Source organism: Diabrotica undecimpunctata, chromosome 3, assembly GCF_040954645.1.
Source record: "Diabrotica undecimpunctata isolate CICGRU chromosome 3, icDiaUnde3, whole genome shotgun sequence".
Classification (NCBI taxonomy): domain Eukaryota; kingdom Metazoa; phylum Arthropoda; class Insecta; order Coleoptera; family Chrysomelidae; genus Diabrotica; species Diabrotica undecimpunctata.
In genome coordinates, this window is record NC_092805.1 from 152,673,738 (window position 1) to 152,694,819 (window position 21,082).

Consider the following 21,082-nt stretch of genomic DNA (forward strand, 5'->3'; position numbering starts at 1 on the left):
TCGTAAAAGTTAACTTACAGTTTTGTGGTTGCTCCCAAAGAGGTCACTTGTTATGCACCGCTAAAATTTTAGCCCGATCTATATATTAGTTTGAAAGATACTTAAATTGTTTATTGCATAGGTAATTGTTTTGTTATCACATAAGACACAAAATAATGTTGATATGGTAATTCGACTGAAACCATATGAAAGATGAAAACTTTTAATTTTTAGTCATTTTTATAACCAAAAATTATATATTTTGTGAAAGTTATTCTTAACTTGTAAACCATTAGAATCATTTTATGTCTGTGAGCGTTAAAAATAGGACCGAAATGAAATTAAGTCGCAGCGTGATGATGAAAAATTCAAGAGTTCAAAGATTGAAAAAGAACTTAAAAGTAGCTTCGTAAAAGTTTCTGTATCTCCGGTTCTTTTTGACCTTTTTTTACAAATATGCAATGTTTTTTAGTAATATTATTAATAAATAAACAATGTTATTTATTTAAACAATTAAAAAAATCTATTTTTCCCAAAAAATTAAAATTTTTTATTGTATTTTAATTGATTTTTTATTGTGTAATAAAACTTAAAATTTTTATCTTTAAAATGAGACTAATTACTTCTTTAATTATTCTAAACAAATTAGCTGCCCAATTAAAAAAAATCCTACTTTTTATCTAATCGTCCCAAAATAACTATATTTTTCTTGTCCATGTAAAAGTCCATGTAAAAATTTTCATCTTTTCAAATATGTAAAAAAATTTCATCTATAATAGTTTAAAACGTCTCCGTCAGCGTCAAGGCCTCCACACCATACAGTAAGATCGGAAAAATGTAGCATTTAACTAGACGTAGTTTTAGGGGAAGAGACAAATCCCTGCTTATGAGGAGCTTTTTCATATTGCTAAATGCTGCTCTAGCTCGTTCTATTCTCGCCTTAATTTCTGTGGCCTGTTCCCATTTTGCATTTACGTTGGTGCCAAGGTACACATAAGATTCTACATGGTCAATTAGTATGTTACTTATCCGTAACTGTGGAGCAGGCTGTTGCTTCCTGCTTATCAGCATCGACTTTGTCTTCTTGAAGTTGAGGCTCAGGCCGTATTCCTCACTAACTGAATAAACTCTTTCCATTACCTGCTGTAATTCGTCTATGGTACTGGCAAGGATCACCGTGTCGTCGGCATATCTTATATTGTTCGTTAACTCGCCGTTTATTTTTATGCCCTCATTTGCATTTTCCATGCATTTGTTAAATATTTCTTCGGAATAAATATTGAATAGGAGTTGGGATAATATACACCCCTGACGGACACCTCTTTTGATCTACACACTTTCAGTGAGTTCGTTGCCAATTTTTGCTCTTACTGTTTGACCCCAGTATAGGTTTGCCACAATTCGAATGCCCTTGTAGTCAATACCTGTCTTTCGCAGAATATCTATCAATTGTTCATGATTGACATTATCAAATGCTTTTCAAAAATCCACAAAACACAAATACACGTCCTTATCAACGTCTCTACACCGCTGTATAAGCACCTGGAGAGCGAAAATTGCTTCTCTAGTTCCAAGTGCTTTCCGAAAGCCAAACTGCGATCTATCAATATTTGACTCACATTTATCATATATTCTTCTATGAATGATCTTAGTGAACGCTTTAGTGACATGATTGATCAAGCTTATAAGCCGATAGTCATCATAGATCTGGGCATTTGGTTTCTTCGGGATTGTAATAAATGTTGACTGCAGCCAGTTCTCCGGGATTTTACCGCTATTATATATGTTGTTAAAAAGTTAAACTAGATTACCAAGGAACTGTTTATCTGATTTACATAGGATCTTTAATATTTCGCAGGGTACATTGTCCGGATCTGCTGACTTATTGTTTTTTAGTGCTGCAATATCATCTTCTATATCCGATTTAAGGATTGAAGGTCCTGTTTCTCCTTCTCCATATAGGTGATCATCAGTCCTGTCAGATGCAAATAATTTTTTTATGTATGATTTCCATGTTTCTAAGATCGTTGATGGCTCCGAGATAAGATTTCCATCGCCATCTTTTATGCTGTTGGGTGACTTATTGAATTTCCTCTTGTTTGTCATTGATTTTATTTTTTCGTGCATATTGTAACTGTCGTATTTTCGTTCGTATTGTTCTATTTCCCTGCATTCGTTGGAAAACCATTTTTCTTTGGCTTCTCGAATTTTCGTTCTTATGATTTTGTGGATCTGCTGGTATTTTTCTGCATTTTTATTCTTAAATTTACGTCTTTCATCCATCATATCCATTATCTCATCAGACATCCATTCTTTCTTCTTCTGTCTGTCACGCTTTAATAGAGTCGCGCATGTTGTTTGGATTGCTTCACTCGATTTATCCCATCTCTCTATTATGTCCGACGTGTTTTCGTTAATGTCGTTTATTTTCTTTCTAATTGTTTATGAGTTTTAAAAAACAGTAGCTTTGCAAAACTACTAAAAAATAATTTCATATAAATAAAATATTGGATTTTTGCAATTATCATTTCAAAAGTAGTATTAACCTGCTACAAAAAGAGTTTGTGCGACATTTTAAGTTAAACTCTCATATTTATACTTTGTAAAAGGTTTCTAACTAGCATCTATTATATATGACTGTTTAAGGAATAGTAGTCACATTAAATAATTGTGAAGAGTCCATTTACGTGACGAGGGATGTCGGTTAAACAACCTGTAAACTTTTTATTATATTAAAATATATAAAATTTTAAAAATACAAAAAAAAACATAGTTTAAATCATCGCGTTGGTCTACAGTACCGACTACTGTACCACTGTTTTTCGTATTAGTTGTTTGTGTAATTTGTGTAAAAACACCACCCTCAGATTTTTTTTAACCAAAAGCTGGCTATTACTTACAAGATCGAGGCCATGTAAATCAATTATCAATATTAAAAAACATGATCCATTAACAACTTGCTGGTTATACATTTCCACAGAAGTAAAAATTTTTTTTAACGATTTTCGGAGTGAAAATCGAAACGTCTAATGTTACTTAAAAATGTAATTTATATTACAATCAATTGTGACCTAATCCCATATAAACAATATTTAACTATAAAAATGTTTTTATAACTATTTTAGTGCACATTAAAAGCAAAGTATTAACTTTACTTACAATAAAAAAAAATTAATTACTTTTTAACCAACTGATTTAGGCGCGTCTCAAGGTGATCGATAGGAAAACGGTTAAAGACAGTTTGAGTTCTCATCCGTCCTCTCGGTTAAATTTCCTTGCAGAAATGAGTGAATGAAACGAGAACTTGTACTGATCCGTCGGATTGGGCTCACCTGGTTCACAGATGGGTCCAACGTTGACGAGCAGGCAGGCATTGGAATACATGGCAGTGGAATCAGATTTAAGTCTACCTTGTCTCTCAATTTTCATGCATCATCTTTCAGGCCAAGACCTTAGCGATCCTGGTATATGCCCATGAAATAATAGATAGAGTTTACTTAGGCAGGATCACCTCTATCTGATCTTAGAATTAAGCAACGCTAAGGAATTTAGAAGCCCCCATAGTCAGCTCTAAGCTCGTTTTTAAGTGCAAGGAAGCACTGGCTGATATTGCGCTGAGCACCACGGTCAACCTGATGTGGGTACTGGGAAATACAGGTTTACGCTCTGGGACGACAAAGCTCATCCACCCTGTCAGTGGAATCTTCCTTTGCGAAAATTACAGGAATCCTAGACTACTGGTGGACGTATGAGGTAGGCTAGCCTCTATAAAGCGGGGCCATTAAAAAATCATAGAGCCTAATTTCTCCTTTTAAACTGTAAAAGATGATCTCTGGTGATCAGTATGTTTACCGACCAGTGTAGATTCAAGAGAAATTACATGCTTCTCTTAAAAACATCACATCTAGAAACGTCCTCACATATCCTCTAATACTGGTACTGGTATATTAGAGGTCGCAGACCCTGGGTTCGGCCTTTATGCAACCGAACTGAATGAAGGAGGTACCCCTTAGGAGACTTGTAGACTTGTAGGTACCCTTAAGGTTACTAAAGAACTAGACGATCGGAACGGTAGGAAAAGCTCAGATCTGGAGCCCCTGTTGATTTTAGCTTGTCACTTGAGTTTGAAAGTCACTTCACGCCACGCCGGTCCATTTTCGGAGGTAGTAGACGGTAGTAGGGAGAGAGTTTTGGCTTTGGTATGCCACAGCCACGCAGAGATTAGTGTACCGTGTACCTAACATAAGTGAAGTGTAGCTAGAGTACTTGTCGATACATGTTGAATCGCTCAAATAGTTCAGTATTATCAAAGAATATAGACGCTTAAGCGTCTATATTCTTTGGTATTATTCTCAAATATTCTCAAATATGAAAAATGAAGGTCGTATAGTAGTAAAGAATAAAACTTAAAAAGTTACTACACAGTGTGAAGGAACACCATTCTTGTGTTTACAATGTTTTAATAAATTACATACATAATACATAAATTACATAGATACATGAAATATAAAATGTAATGTTTTTGTAAACATATTTCAAAATAAAAATAAATTTTAAGCTTAATTTTTATATCATTTTTATTTAAAAAAAAATGTTTACCATTGAAAATATTCCGTGCATAATGTTTGCACAGGCTGTGCCGGGCCATTACATACGATTTATACACAGTTAGTTATGCCGGCAGCCTGGTAAGCTGCATTAAAAATAGGATTGTAGTGCCGGTCCCATCGGACCGATGTGGCGTGCTGAAACATTGTGGTGCCGGTCCCATGGGCCCGGCACGGCAGTTAACTTGTTAAAAAACAAAATTCTTACAAAATATATAAATAGGTAACTTTTTAACGGTGAAAAAAATTCTAAAGAAATCGCTAAATTGTTAATAATTAAAAAAACCAAGCCTAAATTTCTGAAGAATACGTATAGGTTTGCTTATTATAGGTATATAAAGGGTGTTTTTTAGAGGTATAGAACTGAAATGGAATAAAACAAAGATGATTTGTATAAATGGACACGAAATTGACTTTATTCGAAAGACAATATTCTGGCATTATAATTTAAATATGATTTCTGGCATATGACCGTTATGGCTCTGACGTAGTCTAATCTGGAGATCCAATTTTCGATCACTTTTTCCAATATTTGTAGCTGTATATCGACAATAACGCGGTGAATGTTGTTCTTCAAGTGGTCAATCGTTTCATGCTTATCGGTGTAGACTAGAACAACATATACATACATAAAATATTCTAGCAGTGTTAAATCACACGATCTTGGAGGCATATTCACGGTGCGAAACGTAAAACTATGCAGTAACCAAACGTTTCCTTCGATAAATCGATTGTGATACGAGCTGTGTGATATGTTACGCCATCTTATTGAAACAACAGTTCCTGCACATCCTGGTTGTTCAATTAAAGAATGAAAAAGGCAGTACTCATGGCTCTATAGCGGTCACCACTGACTGTAACGTTCTGGCCATCGTCGTTTTTGAAGAAGTATAGTCCAATGATTTCACCAGATTATAAAGCACACCAAACAGTCAGTTTTTTTGGATATAATAGTTTCTTAACATACATTTGAGGATTATTTTAACTCCAAATAGGGCAGTTTTGTTTGTTGACGTAGCCATTAAACCAAAAGTAAGCTTCATCACTAACAAAATTCGCTTATGAAAATCAACGGCAATCGTTTGGACCCACTCACCGAATCTACGCCTTCCGTATCCGTATTCGACTGCTGTGCACGATGGCAGGTAGACTGATTTAGGTCTTCCTGTATGCTACGCTCTACAATAGCAACAGCTTCTTCTGTACGCACTGTACGACATGTCTGTGAATGCATATTATCATTTAGAGTCAACGTGGTGCAAAAACGTTCCATGATTAATAATTGAATTACTTGTTTTGATATACTGTTCGGGCGTTAAGTCCATTCATGCCGAAATGCCAAACCAAACTTAATATAAATCACTTGACAGCTGTCAAAATGACCGACAGTTAAAAAAGTGTTGCCAACTTATATTTCTAATTCTAAAAAAACACACTTTATTAACGGAAAAACTCAAATCTCCGGCTATTGATAAGTCGTGAAGATGGTTAAATTTTGTTTATGTTCCAAGAGTAAAACGTGTTACCAGTAAATATGGTGGCAGTATGGAGGCAGTAAGTTGTATTTCCTTTACGAACTTGAGTAAATTGTAAAAATTATAAAAATAATATTGTTTAATAAATACTGTCTAATAACATCATTTCGAATAGCCTTATATTTTACCGCGATCAATCCTAGTAGTTTTTAAGTATTTGTTGAATTTCAATTATTGTCTTTCCTTTTGTTTCTGGAAGTACAAAGTATATAAATAACACGCCCAAAAACGAACATATAGCAAATATCCAAAAGCACCAATATGTTCCAATGGCATCAGCTAAAAGTGGATACGTAAAAGCTATAAGAGATAATGCAATAGCCGATGATGCCATAACAAAAGCTACTCCAACTGATCTTACATCTGATAAAAACAATTCACCTGGTATAGTTACAGGTATTGGTCCAAGTCCTACGAAATAAAATACGATGTATAGTGAAACACACACAATAGGTAACCATTGCATATAAGCACAAAGTGGAGATTTTATATATTTTAAATAGAAAAATACACCCAGAATTGAGGAGCAAGATCCAGTTCCTAAAGTAGATGGAATCAACAAAGCTTTTCTACCAAATTTCTCAACTACAAAGCAAGGAAAAACAGAACAAAGAGCTGACACTATTCCAACAATAATAGCACCTGTATTACCTGATATTTTTGTACCAGCTTCGTTAAGAATTGGAGCTAACAGTGCAGTTACAACAGGAACTCCAGATGAAGAACGTATTATCATTGGTACTATTGACAAATAGTAACCAACCCTTCCTTCCTTTGTTTTTAAAAAAGCAAAAAAACTTGGTTTTATATTTCTATTTATAGCTTGTAAATTTAACATAATTTTATTAAAATCTTCAGCGAGTTCTTCTTTAGATTTATTGCATCTTAGTCTTTTTATTGTGCTAATACAGTCAGCTGTCTTTCCTTTGGATAACAAAAAGGTTGGACTTTCGGGTGCGAACAGAAAAAGGATTTGAAAAAGTATTAGTGGAACTGCTGTTAAAATAGTGAATAATTTAAGAGAAAATGTCGTTCCAAGAACATACGTATAAAGGGACCCTAATGGTAAAAATACTAACATTACACAACCGTATTTTGCCCTATTGTGATCCTCACAAATCTCTGTGAAATACACAGGAATAACAGTATACAAAGCCGAAAAACAAGCTGTCCCTATCGAAAGAAAAATAATTATTAACTCTATTCTAGTACTGAAAGCTACTCCAAGAATATTTAAAAATATTGCAGTGCCCAAAATTTGAAGATTTCCTTTTCGTCCAACTAAGTCTGATAATTTGGGTAGGAAAAGTGACCCAAATATTGCTATAAAGTACGGAACTCCTACTAACAGTGATACTTCTATAGTTTTGATCGGCATTCCTAGTGGATTTTCACGAGTGTCGTTAGATTTCAGCTTCACTAATGCTGGAGAAGGCCAAGCCAGAGTCGTTGCACCAGAAAACATAACTAGCATTGCTGAAATACAAAAAGGTATTACAGTGGTTTTAATAATAACATGAGTGCCTACATTTGACTTAATGGATGTTTGCCTAATATATCGATCTTCGATCTATCTATATTAGTGAAATATCTTCTATCTATATTAATAAATATATGAATCGCTGAAATGTTTGTACGGGCATCACTTCAGAACGATTTCACCAAATTTGATCACCATTAAATGTCTTTAATAACTCTCTATTTATTTTGTTAATCATAGCTTCCTTTGGTATTCATAGTGCGCTAAATTTTATTTATTTTATGTCATCCTTTAATACAATCATCTTACCATATCTGTGTTTAATAAAATAAACGCCGCTTGTATTTAAATGGAATACAGGCCAGAGAACTTTTATTTAAAGAATCCTTATTTTGGTATAACATGTCAAATTGCGTGTAGAAAGAAAAAAGACATCTCTAACTTCATATTTATATTGATATTTAATCAACTTTGTTGTATGTTCTGTTTTATTATATGAACATTGTTTTTAGTATTACTAATAATTTCAATTAGTAAATGTTCATGATCATTGTTTTACGTTATACCGAGTAAATTAAAACAAAATAAAATAAACTACTAATACAAATCATAAATGTGTTGCCTGTGTGACTCCATTTCAAATAGGTAAAAAGACATAAGACTTACAATCAATTTAATTTTACTACCAAAACGACCGGTTTCGCTTTCTACACTTTGCAAAGCATCTTCAGGTCAAACGGTACAAAGTAAATTAAATGATGATATTTATATTTATTCGAAAGATATATTTTAGAAATGTGTTTTAATTTATTGAATTTTTTTTAATAAAAGGACAGTTGTACGGCAATGAATGAAATTAGATGTACAATTTTGTGGGTGTGCAATTTCTTTAACTTGTAATCATCAAATTTTTTGACAAAGTGAATTTGATTTCTGTTTTGGCAGAAAATTGTGATGTCAGATATGTTAAAATTATTAAAACTAAAACAATTAAGGACACTTAGGGACAAACAGAACACAATTAAAAGGACAAAACAGATATTAAATTTAAAAGGAGGCACTTATTGGTACTACTTCATGTTGTAGGAGAGGAACTGGTAAAATTTTTACTTGGAGAAGGGTATTAGAAAACGAGACACATCTCTTCTAAACTATTTATCGCTTTATTACAGAATGCCGAGGAACAATAATTGGAAGATCACCAGAAAAACACTCTCCACTGTCCCTAAAGTCTTAGTGAATAACCACCCTCTCCCAGTGATCACCCCTCTCGATCACCGCAAAATTCTAGGACTAATATTCGACTCCCGACTTTCTTGGAAACTACATATTCAGGAAACTAGAGCAGAGTGCCTAAAACGTTTAAATATTATCAAAACACTTTCCCATTACCAATGGGGCGCTAGCGAATGTACACTATTAAAAGTATATAGGTCTCTTATTCGCTCTAAACTCGATTACGGCAGCTTTATATATATGTCAGCATCCAAAACATCCTTACAAACCCTTAATTCAGTGCATAATACTACTATCCGCCTCTGTTTAGGAGCTTTTCGTAGCAGTCCAGCTGAGAGCCTCTACGGCGAAGCCAACGAACCCCCTTTTTGGCTTAGGCGCCAATATCTCCTCCTTTCTTTTGCTGCCTCTACTTCAGCTAACCTTTCTAATCCAGTACACACACTGCTGACATTACCCAACTATACTAGTACACACCCTTCTGCTCCACGCATACACACTATCGCCCTCCTACTTCTAACTTTAATACCACATATAAATTTATCTCTAACTAACCCTCTCCCGATCCCGCAGAATTCTCCTTGGACCAAAACTTTACCGAAATTTAATGTGTCACTTACAAAGTTTAGTAAGGCAGAAACCAACCAGGATTTGATTAGGAAATCCTTACTAGAAATTCTTAATTTTAAGAAATTCGATCGGGTACTCTACACTGACGCATCAAAGAGCGAAACGGGGGTTGGTTGTGCTGTTACCACTAGGGAAACAGTCGTTAGTTTATGTCAAATACCTGCCACATGCAGCGTTCACACTGGTGAACTGTATGCTATTTACCAAGCCTTCAAACTCTGTACAGCACCCAATCAACATATTGCCACATCAATAATCTATTTACTAATCACCCTCTTGTAGAAAAAATCCATGATATTTACCAAAATCTTATCATCCACGACATCCATATCACTATCATATGGATTCCCTCCCACATCGGGATTATGGGTAACGACAACGCCGATCGCTTTGCCAAAGAAGCTGCTGTATCCAATTGTACACCACGTAATATACAAATTGCCAGTGACCTAAAAACTAGTATAAAGAAACTCGTACGAAATTACTGGCAGAATCATTGGAACCAATCCACTACATTTTTACACCAAATAGATCAGACGATTGAGCGGTTCGTTATCCCTGGTATAACTAGAAATGAGATGGTTGTTGCTAGAAGATTGCGTATCGGTCACACCAGATTTACACATGGTCACCTAATGAATTCTACACCTAAGCCAATCTGTCACTATTGCCAATCTCCACTAAGCGTTCTACACATCCTTGTGGACTGCCCTCATTACAATAAACGACGCCAAGAACTGGGCATGAAGGGCGACATCACAGATATATTATCGAACCAGAGCCAAGTCATCACAGCTATCCAGTTCCTGAAGCTAGAAAACTTATTAAATAATATATAACTATAGTATATAATATGTAATTGTACCTTTATAATTGTATCCACGGTGTCTCGTGCTAATGGCCAAAGCTGTCACAAGCACGTTAAATTAAATAAAAAAAAAATAATTGGAAGAATATTGAAGTCAATATAAATGCCTGACAACTTCTTCAAGGCCTTTAGAGCTCTTGTACACGAGTTCACCATTAAGGCGTAGTTACAAGGCGTGTGGTTCGGCGAAGTGGTGCGTGGTTCGCATTGGCTTGCCATTGTGCACACCAGGTGTGTCAAAATGATATGTGGTTCGTACAGATATGAGACGCATTTAGTTCGCCTTTCCAATGCGAAACCAAAATCAGTGATGCAACAACGGCCATTGACGCTAGACAACAAGTTATTGCGTCTGCTAGCTTGTGCATTATTTATGCGGGAACTATATTTCAAAATAAAATGAAAAAACGCAAAAAGAAGAGGTGGTGGGTGGCATCGTGTATGAGAGGTCGGCAGAGGTAAGTAAAAAAATAAGACTTTTAAATTGTGTACCTAACCTAAATTACATCCATTGTAAATTTATTTTTTAGACTATGCCAATAATGGTTTAAGACTGTATTTTATAAAAAAAAAATATTATACTTATTTGAGTTTTTATGATACTGCAGATACAGTGCGTCCCACATGTTATCAGAGTTTTTAATAGAGCCTTCCGGATATTTTGAAAATTACCATTAAGTGGCAATGTGAGTGGCACACATGAGTGTGCCAATCGATCAAAGACTGGCGATTACGTTACGATTTTTAGCTACAGGTAATAGTTATAGAAATTTGGGATTTCTCTTCAAATGTTCCAGATAAACTGTTGCAAATTGTGTTCAAGAAGTATGTAAAGCTTTAAATCAAAAACTAAGGGATGAAATAATGGTATGTATATTATTTTAGTTATAACATCTATTTTTTATTACAACGTAAGCGAAACTAAACATTTAGCAGTAAATTATAAACGAAAAATATTAATATTTAGTTCGAATAACCTAGTTTTAATAGGCATTCTATGAATCGTTTGTTTGATTGTTTAAAGTTAATTGGGATGATCCATCATAGCGTGGATCATATGCTTGAAGTTGCCATTGTGTAGAGTCACCAAAGTTTTGAGAATAGGTAGTTGGTTCAGACATTTGAGAGGGTAGAGAATGGGGAAGGTTGAGAATAATGTAAATGTGATTGTGATGTATGAGCTGATGTTTGTTGTACTATATTATTCTCTAGAATTGACCTATAAAGGTTTGAATTTCTCAACCAAAACATCATGTTATCTATCTCATGTATGGCTAATTCTTGAGTGTTACCATCCATTGCCCTTAATTTGGTGAGAAGCAGTTTAACGAATAATTGCAAATTATCCTTTTTCAGCTTGCAATCAACATTTGCCTTTAAAATTTGAAGGGCCTCATCCATTTGATGTTGTACTTGCTCTCTTGGAGTTACTTTTCTGTTTTTTCCTTTAGCCGTTTTTATGACAACTGGTGTGGCAGTTATTTTATCTCCACCTTCTATATCATCCTGATTTTAAATAGCACTAGAAGCAGAAAGTGAATGTGATGGTGCATATTCGTTCTCAATAGGTTCTAAAACAGACTCGTCTTCAGAGCCCTCATTTGTTTTCTCCTGAAAAGATACAATAAATAATATTTAATAATTTATCAGTAGTTTGTTTATTTTTACGATGATTTATTATTTCTTTTTAGATTCCCGAAACTGAACAACAATGGATAGAAGAAGCTGCAGATTTTGAACAAAGGTGGAATTTCCCGCATTGCGTAGGTGCAATGGATGGGAAACATGTATTAATACAAGCACCAAAAAACAGGGCAACAGAGTATTAGAATTATATTACATAATATTACAAAGGAACATTCAGTATTGTTCTATTTGCACTTGTAAATGCCAATTATTTAGTCACACTTGCGGACGTAGAATGTCAGGGACGAATTAGTGATGGTGGAGTTTTTCGTAATACAGTCCTATTTAAGAAATTGAACACAAACTAACTGCATTTACCTCCTGCAAAACCCCCAATGCCTTTAAGCCTTTAGTCCTAATATTATGAAGCCATACCCAGGTGTTCAAGTATGGGGTAGTGCTAGTAGAGTATTCAACTACAGGTTATCAAGAGCCAGACGCATAGTGGAAAATGTCTTTGGCATTATTGTCGTCGGTATTTAGAGTTTTTCGAAAACCTATTCTGCTTGAACCAAAAAAGGCCTCATTAATTATTATGAACTGCGTCCTACTTCATATTTATCTGAGAAAAAGTTACGTATCCGGGTCAACATTTCGCCACCAGTATCTTTCTGTTCTGAGGAAAATCGAGGACTTATTCTAGAATTATGGCGTGAGGGTCAAGGTGAAATAAACTCCTTTTTACCCATACAAAAGCAACCTCGAAAAGCATCTTTGAACGCAAAAGAAGTTAGTGATAAATTTTCAGAATATTTCCAGTCCAACGATGGAAAAGTACCGTGGCAAGAAGATCAGTAAAAAGCCTTGAATTTTATACATAATAAACTTACTATAGTTTTCGAAATAAATTATTATAAAGTAAAAACTTACCACTGAATTTATTGTCCTCCATGGAACATAAATTGAATGTAAAAATCTGTCAATCGGTTCATAGAAACTCCAAGTCGACGTGTAAATGTCATCTAATCCACTCCCACTTTTTTGGCATTTTGCCACTTTTTTGCATGTTTTCTATATGTAGCGAATAATCCATCTTTTTTCTTTTTTAGTTCTTTCATTGGTATTGCAAATGTATTTTGTAATCTTGTCCATGCCTCGTACACGTTTCTGTCCTTATGGCCCGCGTGTTTTGGATTTCATATTACTTCTTCTAATTGCAACGCTTCAATAAATTCTAGTGATTTTTCTGCCACCCATGCCATATTAGTGAAATTTAAAAAAAAAAAACTCTGTAATGTACCGTTTCAAATACATGACTAATGAATAAATTCGCCCTGTTAGCAAGAGGTTCGCATTATAACAAACCTACACGAACCTTTACGAATCTTGTACGAACTTCTTCTTCTTAAAGTGCCTATCCGTTCCGGACGTTGGCGATCATCACGGCTATCTTCACTTTGCTTATTGCAGCGCGGAACAGTTCAGTGGTAGTCGTGTTATACCACTTTCGCAAATTTTGAAGCCAGGAAATGCGTCTTCTTCCCGGTCCTCTCTTACCATTTACTTTCCCTTGGAGAATCAGCTGGAGAAGGCCGTAACGTTCTTGATTTCTCATTACATGACCTAGATATTCCAACTTTTTAGTTTTGACGGTCATGAGAATTTCACATTCTTTCCCCATTCTACGCAGGACCTCCACATTAGTAACTCTGTCAACCCAGGATATACGTAAGATGCGCCTATAACACCACATTTCGAAAGCTTCGAGCCGATTCATAGATGCAACAGTCAGAGTCCACGCTTCCATTCCGTAGAGCAGAACTGTGAATATGTAGCAGTTCAATAGACGGCATTTTGTTTTTAATGATATGTCTCGACTGTTGAAAATAGTTCTCATTCTAACGAATGCTGCTTTTGCTTTTATTATTCGCTGTTTAATTTCTGTTGAGTGGTCCCATTGGCTATTTAAATTGGTGCCTAGATATGTATATTGCTCGACTCTTTCGATATTCTGTTGGTTGATTGTAAGTTGAGCGTTTAGTATTGGTTTTTTACTAATTGTCATAAATTTGGTTTTCTTTATGTTAAGAGCTAGTCCGTATCTGTTGCTGACTTCTGTTATGCGATTTGTTAATATCTGTAAGTCATTCAGATTATCGGCAAAAACTATAGTGTCATCTGCATATCTAATGTTATTCAACCATTCACCGTTTATTAGTATTCCTTTCGCACAACCGTCTAAAGCTTCCTTAAATACCCATTCAGAATAAATATTGAACAACAATGGAGACAAAATACAGCCCTGTCGTACTCCATGTTCTATTGCAATTTTATCAGTTAACTGGTCTTCTATTTTGATTTTGGCCGTTTGATTGTAGTAAATGTTTCTGATAATTCTAAGATCTTTGTTGTCAATTCCAATTTCTTGCATTAGAGTCATTAATTTGTCATGTTTTACTCTGTCAAATGCCTTCTGGTAATCTATAAAGCATACGTATATATCACAATTCACATCCCTGCATCTCTGAAATAGCACCTGTACAGCAAAAAGGGCCTCCCGTGTTCCCAGAGCATCACGAAATCCGAATTGTGTTCTTGTTGTTGTTCCTCACATTTTGTATATATTCTTTTGTGGATGACCTTTAGAAATGTTTTAAGTAAATGGCTCATAAGGCTTATAATTCTATAGTCTTCGCACTTTCTCGCATTGGGTTTTTTTGGAAGATTTATAAAAGTTGACACTAACCACTCTTGGGGAACCACGCCCGTATCATATATACTGTTAAATATATTTGTCAACCATTTTATGCCATCATAGTCGATAAGTTTTAAGAATTTCTGAGTGAAAATTATCAGGGCCTACTGCTTTACCATCTTTGGTGCTTTTGATGGCATATTTTACTTCTTCGACTGTAAATGGTGGTCCAGATTCGCAATTGGTGTTTGTTGTAATACCAGTGTTACTTCGTATATCTTCAAAAGTTTTTTCCACGTATTTGATCCAGTTCGTACAAATGATTTGTACGAACTGGCGAACCAAATGTTTTTGATCTGTGCATATTTACCGACTGCCGACGGATCCTACGAACCACGCACCACGTGGATCGTGGTTCGTACCTGCGACTTTAAAATTAACTATTCCACAACACAATACTTGACCAACCTGTAAAAGTGTATACCTATAATTATCTGAGCCATGAGATTAAATTAGTTAAATTAGGAAGAGGCAATCAACCAACAGCGTTAAACAGGAGAATAGGACTAACATAAGCAACTTACGGAAAACTGAGGGAAGTCTTTAGATCAGATTTTCCCATTTGCTTAGAAAAGAAGATCTTTAATCAATCTACTCCCAGTATATATAACCAGCACACCTGGATTCATGGTGCTTGATATCGGATGTAATGGAATTATTTACGGGAGGCCTAATTTCAGCAGTGGACTCAAAACGGTTAATGATGAAGGGCAAACACAAAATTTAAATGCTCGTTATGTTGTCTGAAATTTTCCATTTTCTACAATTTACTTAAATAGAAAAAAAAATATTCAAATCGGTAAAGTCGTTCTAAAGTTATGCCATGACAGAAAAATAGGGATTCATTTTTATATAATAGCATTATGAGCTAAAAAATTTATATTGATAAATAGTTACTAACTCAATATAAAATGTTATACTGACATTAGTTCTTTAAATTCACTGACATCGAACATTTTATTGTCTCTAAGGATAGATGACTATTTCAAACTATTTGATTTTAAATAAACTTAAAATTTGATGGAGTAAATTTATCTGTCTTTATGTATATTGATTGACTATAAATGATTTTTATCTCAGGCGGTATTGGTTTGACTACAATTTTAAATAAGATAGCTCTGCGCATTGGATTCTTCCTCAATTAAATTAAATTTTAAAATATTACAATAAAAAATTATAATACTATGGTATAAATATTAAATCTGGCAATAGTGTTGACACAGTAATTGCTGTGTAATATTTAAAGTTTGATCGTTGACCCTATTTTATTTAAATTTATTATAAACAACCGTATCACTATATTTATGGTAATAATCTTACTTGTAAATACTGTGAAGCATAAATACCAAGTGTCTCTTCTTTTGATTTTGACATCGTTATTTGGCTGTAACGGTTGTTTTTCACTCTCATCGGGAATATATTTAACCTCCTCCATAACGAGGAATTCTGAATTAACACTTTATTATTTAATATTGTCATGTAGTGTGTCTATCATTGTGATATTATATATTTAAATCACAGACAAAATTAAGATATAGTTAATGCAAACACTCGTAAGCACATAATAGACCCGTTATCTACGTTTCTATATTTATTTAAGACAATTAGAAATTTTAATGTTGATGGCAAGGACAAGCATTATTTACTGATAATAATTCAACAACACTAAGGAAATAAGAACCATAGAATAACAGAACAACACATGTGTTGATTGTGTTGGTTGTTGGTTGTTCTCTGATAAGAACATCCCAGAGGTACTTTTCAGTACGTCACAGTTTTTCGATTTCTTTCTAATGCATTAAGTTGTATGTGACGGACAAAGCGGTAGTTCCGTGATTAAACAGAACTATATTCCAGCGTTAGAATAAGCTTACATACACAAGCGGTTCTTTCCTAACTACATCTGATTCGTTGATATTTAGATTCGCGCTTTCTCTAGCCAATCAAATACGCCTATTACTGACAGTTGACGTAATACCAGAGAACTACGAACACAGTGTTGAACGGCAAGTGACGGCTGTCGTTCAGGTCAGTATTTTTGTAGATTTGTAAATAGTATTGGGTGTTTATTTGTATTTGTGATAATTTGTGTAGTGCCAAGATGACAAGATATATGGAAAAAGAACAAGTGCTAATATTAAAATTGCTTAGATATTTTCAATTGGAAAAGGAAGCTGGACAAACGTTATTACCAATTTCTGCTGTTCGTGAAGTAAGTTGAAAATTACCCTGAAAATAAAATTGTTTTATTTACTGTTTATTTCAGCGTGTTGCTGAGGCGTTAGAAATTTTTTTGCCAACTATAAGGCGATTAGCAAATGAAGGAATCCAAAAAGATTCTGATTATACCAACAAAGTAATCCAATCAGTAGCAACTAGTTGTGAACCCAACTTGATTCTAAACAAATACCAACATACCATTAGGACTCGTATATACGGAATGTTTAGTAAAGGTAAGTTAAAGTCTCTATGTACTATACATATATATCTGTGGCTTGGAATAAAAAGGGCTGGTGTCACAACATGTAAACTCCAGTAATCGGCGATTGTTTGTATTTGGCCACATAGTAACCACCTTTAATTGTAGTTTATAAGCTTATTACTCAATACACATCAATATACTTATAAAAGTTAATATTGGAATATCCCTATGTTTGAAACAATTTTTATGCTAGAAATATTATACTTAAATAATATAAAATAAAGTGACACTTAATGCTGCTAGTCCACCCATTGTAGAAGAACCATATAATTGTTGTATTTCTGTTTATTAACATATTAATGGTAATTAAACTATTTATCCTTATTTTATCTATTTATACCTTTATGTTTTGCAAAAGGTAAAAACCTAAAAGATATGGGCATCCCATTTTTTTAAATAAAACTAGCTCATGTCCTTACTATAGAAATGATATTAACCTAAATTCCAGAAAAATGGACATCAGCCCTTTTTATTCCAAGCCACAGATAATATATAATTAATAATAATATAGTTAAAATATTTTATCATATTTCTGTTATGTAGAAAGGCAGGAGCAACTAACTTTCCAAATACATTTCTTTTAAAAAATTGTTACTGACAACTAGTTGCATAATATATAAAATATATAGAAGTGAAAAGTGATTATAAAAAGAATACTACTGATATAAGTACCAAACTTCCGTGGTAAATGGGTAAACTTACTTACAATATTGTAATAAAGATTTAAGAGTCCTCTTTGCCTTTTTGCTGAAGTTTATCCATTTACATCATAAATTTTAGGAAAATATACAGATATACTTTTATAACTCTTACACTTTGAATTATTCAAATATGCTTACTACGTTTATGAACGGAGTGCTGTTCAAATGTTACAATTATTAATATGTTATTTTACATTCCAAATATTGTTTCTAGAAGAATCACTATAGTGTCATCAATTTTTCTTTGTTCGTTTTAGGTGAGCATGTAACTCTCTATACGCTAAAACAAAAGCTCAAGGAAGTGGATGAGGTTAAAATTTCTATTTCTGTACTTCAGCGAGTTTTAAAAGTATTAAAATTCAGATGGGTGAATTGTAATATTTCAAACAGGAAGTATTTAATGGAGCAAACACATGTTACATTAAAGAGACTCCAGTTCTTAAAAGCATACAAACAGAATGAAATGGATGGATACCCCTTTAAACCAGTTTTCCTGGATGAGACGTGGATATTTAGTAAAGGAGGATTCCGGAAGAGCTGGCAAGATGGCAGTAGTTATGCAGTCCGAAGGAAGAGTGGAGAAGGTGTACGATACATTGTCCTTCATGCAGGTTCTGAAAATGGGTTTATTAATAACTGTGAACTCATTTTCAAAAGTGGAAGTAAATCTGGTGACTACCATGATTCGATGAATTCAGATAATTTTGAAAAATGGTTTGTGCATCAGCTTTTACCAAACTTAGAAGAACCTTCGTTGATTATAATGGACAATGCATCGTACCATTCAATTTTACTTGAAAAAATTCCAAATGCAAGTTGGACCAAACATTCCTTAATAGAATGGTTGACAAACCGAAATATCAATTATTCAATGTCTATGATGAAGTTTGAGTTAATGGCTATTGTAAAGAAGCATTTACCAGATAAAGTATTTAAGTATGTATTAGAATTTATTTATTAAATGACATTTTTATATATTTTGTTTTACAGTTTGGATAGACTCACCCTTTAATGTGGCCATCATAGAGATTTTCTTTTATTTATTTCTGTGCAAATTTACAATCTATTCTACACTAACATTTAGAGTAATAAGTAAATCGTTTGTATTTTGTAGTGTGCCAGGTACCATGCAGCAATGGCTCTCCCTCTCCGTACAGTTACTCAAGTAGGTCTTCTGGCCAGATTCGTTTAAATCTTCCAAGGGCTTTCAGATTAAGTCGGTGTCTTTTTACTTTTATGTGTGTCTTCCATGTCAGTTTCTCATCCAAGTGGAGTCCAAGAAATTTTACCAACATTTTTACGGGGATTGGGTTGTTATTTATGGTAACTTGAGGTGATCTGCTTCTTTGCTCTAATTTTAGGTTACAGCAGAAAAATGGAGGAACTATGTTAAACATGCGGAGAAACTTATTAATGAGTATTGGGAGACTGCCAAAAGAATCGACACAAACCCCATAGCTCCAGTAATTATCGATTTAAATGAATCGGATTCTGACTGTTCAGATGACGATTTTGTGGAAATGCCAGAAATAGGCTGATACCCAACCGTTTTTCGTTTGATTCGCCAATTTTGATATTTGGGTTACATTTATTACTATTTATGTTATAAAAATTTTTTTTTTTTCAAAAACATTTTGAAATACAAGGGCGTCCTCTAATGGGGACATTAGGTATTTGTATGGTATTTTTCAAAACACCATTCAATAGACATAGTTTTTTCACCATATTGCGACCTTTGTGTTTACTTGACCTAGTGGTTCAATGGTATCATAATTGGATAACATAGAACACTATTGTCATACCATTTCACACACAAAATTTCATTAGTTTTGTCAAATCTATAATCATATGCATTTTTCTTCATTAGCTTTCTCCATTACTGGACATTTTTGCACACGAGTTTCTCTTACAGTTCCTTTTGCCTTTACATTTTTTTGTTTCAGATATATCATTAGTTGATATTCATTAATCAGAATATTGATTAATCATAACTAGTTATCATCCGATTCTTATATTCACATCTGATTGGCTTCTCTCTAATTAACTGTTTAGCTAGGTTATGACCAAAATATTTGACCATGGATTTGTCTAAGGAAATATCTTTATGGAAACATCCCCAATGTCAGTATTTTTCTATAATTTTATCTACTAAAAGTCTAATTTTGTACATAAAAACTGTAGAATCGCCTATTTTGACGTTATCCGCTAGATGAACAAACTTTGTTATTTATAAATACCTGTCTCTGCTCAAAACGTTGTAAACACAGGAAACTCCTAGGTCCTCATCCAATGACCTGATCTAATTTCATTTCTAGATGGTTCAGGCAGGTATTTCAAAAGATCAATTACTACTTTAACTCCAAGTGGTATTTTTTTATTATCTTCAGTATCATTCGTTTTTTTTTTCAAAACACGTCAAAACCATAATCATATCCAGTGGAACCAGTTATCATCCAATTCTTATATCCAAATCTGATTGGCTCTTCTCTAATTAATGTTTTGCTAGGTTATGACCGAAATATTTCACCATGAATTCGTCTAAGGATATATCTTTAAGGAAACTCTCCACTAGTAGTATTTTTCTATAATTTTCTATTACACTGATATTCAAATTCTACTTTTCAGTGTTTTCAATAAACTATTATTATTACGCATTAGTGAATAAATAGTTTTTATGATTAGAATTATATTTCATTTATGTAATTAATTTATAAGTTACCTAATAAATTTTTGAAAACAGTCTTTTTTGTGTTACTTATACTATGGCCAAAAAGCAGTAGTGAGAATAGAATACATAACATCAGAAGAAATAGAAGTACAAAGAGTTATTCGACAAGGGTGTATACATTCGCCAGTATTATTTAATATATACTCGGAAGACATATTAAGTAAGGCAATGGATTAACGAAATGTAGGCATTAGAATTAATGACATGATCATAAATAACCTGTGATACGCTGATGATACAGTTCTTTTAGCTGAATTACCTTAAGACCTACAGATACTTCCTAATTAGGTGACCGCAGTAAGCGAAGCAGAATATGGACCATCACTCAGCAGAGGAAGAAATATATGATAATAACAAAGACAACTCAGGACATTCGTGAGATATATGTACAGAATCGGCCTATTGAAATAATAAGAGAATTCAAATACCTAGATATAACTATTAATGAAAACAAT

General features: G+C 33.8%; 2 protein-coding genes across 3 annotated transcripts; one reads left to right on the plus strand and one right to left on the minus strand.

Moving 5' to 3' along the window:
• Positions 1-702: 702 nt before the first annotated feature.
• Positions 703-16,433, minus strand: LOC140437594 (probable metabolite transport protein CsbC). 2 transcript variants are annotated; one of them, XM_072527197.1, is made up of 2 exons: positions 16,063-16,433; positions 703-7,597 (listed from the first exon to the last, which is right to left on the minus strand). In XM_072527197.1, exons 1-2 carry the CDS (start codon positions 16,193-16,195, stop codon positions 6,261-6,263), a joined length of 1,470 nt encoding a protein of 489 aa, XP_072383298.1. In that variant the 5' UTR covers positions 16,196-16,433; the 3' UTR covers positions 703-6,260. The 2 variants fall into 2 exon arrangements, with proteins under 2 accessions (XP_072383298.1, XP_072383299.1); XM_072527198.1 differs by having other exon boundaries at positions 16,037-16,433.
• Positions 16,434-16,792: 359 nt separating this feature from the next.
• On the plus strand, positions 16,793-20,612 carry LOC140436234 (uncharacterized). The gene is made up of 3 exons (XM_072524931.1): positions 16,793-16,928; positions 16,983-17,169; positions 18,157-20,612. The coding sequence occupies exons 1-3, from the start codon at positions 16,818-16,820 to the stop codon at positions 18,858-18,860; spliced, it is 1,002 nt and encodes a 333-aa protein (XP_072381032.1). The 5' UTR covers positions 16,793-16,817; the 3' UTR covers positions 18,861-20,612.
• Positions 20,613-21,082: the final 470 nt, after the last annotated feature.

What these genes read in the sequence shown, in the direction of transcription:
- LOC140437594 (XM_072527197.1), bottom strand. Translation starts at nt 16,195, where the DNA reads ATGACAATATTAAATAATAAAGTGTTAATTCAGAATTCCTCGTTATGG. An exon ending in ATCAAAAGAAGAGACACTTG is followed by an intron (nt 7,598 to 16,062) that starts GTATTTATGCTT and finishes TTTGTATTTCAG; the next exon opens with CAATGCTAGTTATGTTTTCT.
- LOC140436234 (XM_072524931.1), top strand. Translation starts at nt 16,818, where the DNA reads ATGACAAGATATATGGAAAAAGAACAAGTGCTAATATTAAAATTGCTT. An exon ending in CAATTTCTGCTGTTCGTGAA is followed by an intron (nt 16,929 to 16,982) that starts GTAAGTTGAAAA and finishes TGTTTATTTCAG; the next exon opens with CGTGTTGCTGAGGCGTTAGA. An exon ending in ATACGGAATGTTTAGTAAAG is followed by an intron (nt 17,170 to 18,156) that starts GTAAGTTAAAGT and finishes TGTTCGTTTTAG; the next exon opens with GTGAGCATGTAACTCTCTAT.